At 43.3% G+C, this 2,924-nt stretch overlaps 1 protein-coding gene across 1 annotated transcript; it reads left to right on the top strand.

The window, feature by feature from the left end:
• Positions 1 to 482: 482 nt before the first annotated feature.
• On the top strand, positions 483 to 1,980 carry LOC112161257 (BTB/POZ domain-containing protein KCTD12). The gene has a single exon (XM_024296318.2). It carries the CDS (start codon positions 627 to 629, stop codon positions 1,413 to 1,415), a length of 789 nt encoding a protein of 262 aa, XP_024152086.1. The 5' UTR covers positions 483 to 626; the 3' UTR covers positions 1,416 to 1,980.
• The last annotated feature ends 944 nt before the right edge of the window (positions 1,981 to 2,924 follow it).

Here is a 2,924-nt window from a genome sequence, read left to right as displayed (position 1 = left end):
TTGGATACGTTCAGTTATTCCTTTGTTGTATGGCATATGATCATTCCTTCTGTTCTTTGACTTGACTGTGCGTTTCTTAGTTTTTTTATATTTCTTTGTAATTTCTCTGCTCCAACTATTTTAGCCCATTTTTTTATAGCCCATTGTAGATATCGTCACCTGATAATCAAAGCGATTATCCCTTACTATTTATACTTTACTTCTCCCTTTACATTAGAGGAGAATACACAAAGCCAAATTCCTTGTATGTGAACTTTCGCCGGTAAAGCTGATTCTGCTAAAAGTTATTTGACATTTTGCTAAATTTAAAAAAATGCAATTTTCTTTATATGTTTAGCAATAATAATAATATTAATAATAATAATAATAATAATAATTTATATTTACCAATTAGTGTGTTATTTTTCTAAAATAAAACTTTAAGTCACCTATTCTAACTTCTGAAGTTGAGACTTCCGGGAGCCCCTGAAGGCAGCATCAGGTTTAGTCAGAGCTTTCTGCTGAGCAGTGAATGTCTGCGGCTCTCCTCCCACACACCCACACCAGTATAAACATTTCTGTGGAGTGGAGACTCCCTCTGTGGTCCGTCCACAGGTCACTCGCTAGCGAGAGTGCAGACCGGCGGGATGTCACAGCTCGGGGGCCAACCGTCAACTTTCCCTGAGATCGTGGAGCTCAACGTGGGCGGCCAGGTGTATGTGACCCGTCTGGAGACCCTCACCGCGGTGCCCAACTCCCTGCTGTGGGTCCGCTTCACCCAAAGTTCCCCGTCGGAGCTGCCTAAAGACCGCCACGGCCGCTTCTTCTTCGACCGGGACGGACATCTTTTCCGATACATTCTGGACTACTTGCGGGATGCGGAGCTCTTCCTGCCGGAGTTTTTCAAGGAGCGGAAGCGGCTGCAGAGGGAGGCGGACTTCTTCCAGCTGCCGGAGCTGGCCAAGCGCCTAGTGGAGACCGGCTACCCCGACGACGGAGGCGACCCGGAGGAGGCTGAGCTCGGCAGCCCCGTCACCTCCTCCACGTCCTCGGAGCGAGCCCTCCGCTCCCCGGGCTCCGGCTCCGGGTACATCACCATCGGCTACAGAGGCAGCTACACCATCGGCAGGGACATCCAGGCGGACGCCAAATTCCGCCGGGTGGCCAGGATAACCGTCTGCAGCAAGATCTCTCTGGCCAAAGAGGTGTTCGGGGAGACCCTGAACGAGAGCCGTGACCCGGACCGGCCGCCCGACAAGTACACGGCCCGGTACTACCTGAAGTATAACTTTCTGGAGCAGGCGTTCGACCGGCTGGCCGAGACTGGCTTCCACATGGTGGCCTGCAACTCCACCGGGACCTGCTCATACGGCAGCAACGACCCGGGGGAGGACAAACTGTGGACCAGCTACACCGAGTACGTCTTCTGCCGGTGATCGTCTTTCTGTCCCTGAACGTCTCACGAGACGTTTGAGTCAAACTCGGAGAAGTCACAATCTACACCACTATTTTAATGTTTGTTTCTATTTTATTCCTTTTCATTCAGCTTTAATCTAATATTGTCAAGCAAAAAGTATTTTAAATCTTTAGATAACAAATTGCTATGTTGGAATTAATGGCCTTTCTGACTCTCAAAGAAGCTTCTGTCTGAAGCAGACGCTCCCACGGGGGAAATGTCAGGACTTGCTGTCTTTTTTTTTTTTTTTTCAATTTTTTTAACCACTGAACTTTCATGTTACTATGTTGCCAGAGGCTGTAGGGAAGCAGATAAAGTAAGATTTGCCATGGGAATAATGGAAATTGTGTATTTTTTCCCAAATACTCCAGTTACTTTCACTGTTTTTAACTCTATCAGTATAAAAGCTTCTTTTGTTTCTATTTTTGCTCGGAGTGTTTGCTTGAAAATATAATATCAGTATGTCTGTGTGCTACCAGCTGATATACTGTTGATGTTTTCTTGGTTAATGTACAGAAAATAAAGTGTCATTTTTGTAACACTAACACCCTTGTTGGCCTCTTTAGTTTATCTGTGGAAAGATGATGTTTTTGTTTACATCCATCAAGTCGTACTGCATCTCTGCACCTTTCCATTCACCATTTTATTAATATTAACTCAAAACTTTCAGCAAATATAATCAAAAATATATTGAAGTTTATAGATCAAAAATTAAATTTGCAGCTAAATTAACCACAGAAGTTTGAATAGATCTAAAAATGTGTTCTGAATTAAGTGGATATGTTTTAATTTAGTCATTAATAGTTTAAAAAAATACTTTATAACTTGTATCAACAAGAATAAGATGACATCATGAATGACATTTAATTTATTGGACACACCTAACTTCTTTTTTGTGGTTCTTGTAACAGTTTAAATGCTGACATTCATACAGGAAGCACATATGATCTCATTATTACTGTTAGACAAACGCGGACAACTTTTATTCTCACCCAGAGCTAAAATTAAAAGAATAAAACGCTTAAAACAGAACTCGGTTGTTTCCAAGAGCAAAAAAGCAACACAGGCCGAGTCTGTTATCTCCAGTTGGCAGGATGGATGAGGAGGAGGAAGAAGAGGAGGAGGGTTTCTCTGGCTGACAAGTACAGTCATCAAATGTCTGTTGTCTTGTGGGATCCTGAGGCACAAATCCAAGCTATCCCAGGATCATGTCCAATATAAAAAAAGGCTTTGTGTGGCTTCTGCAATGGTCTACTTTTTTTTTTGAACATGCACTGTAATGTATAAAATGCACTCTGCAGTTCTCCAATGTCACAACTTGTGAAGAAGAAGAAGCTTCAAATGTCAACACAAGAAAAATGGTATCTAATGTCAGCTGATGCGGCCATCTGGACAGGAAAAAGGAAGGAGCGACCACAACTCTTCTCTCAGTGTCATCCCAGAAAGCGGACGTCGACTAAACATAGAAAATGAAGTTCAGCAAAGGCGG

This window comes from Oryzias melastigma, linkage group LG3, assembly GCF_002922805.2.
Source record: "Oryzias melastigma strain HK-1 linkage group LG3, ASM292280v2, whole genome shotgun sequence".
Taxonomy (NCBI): Eukaryota; Metazoa; Chordata; class Actinopteri; order Beloniformes; family Adrianichthyidae; genus Oryzias; species Oryzias melastigma.
Note: the sequence above shows the minus strand (reverse complement) of the source record. Positions and strands in the feature narration are given on the sequence as shown.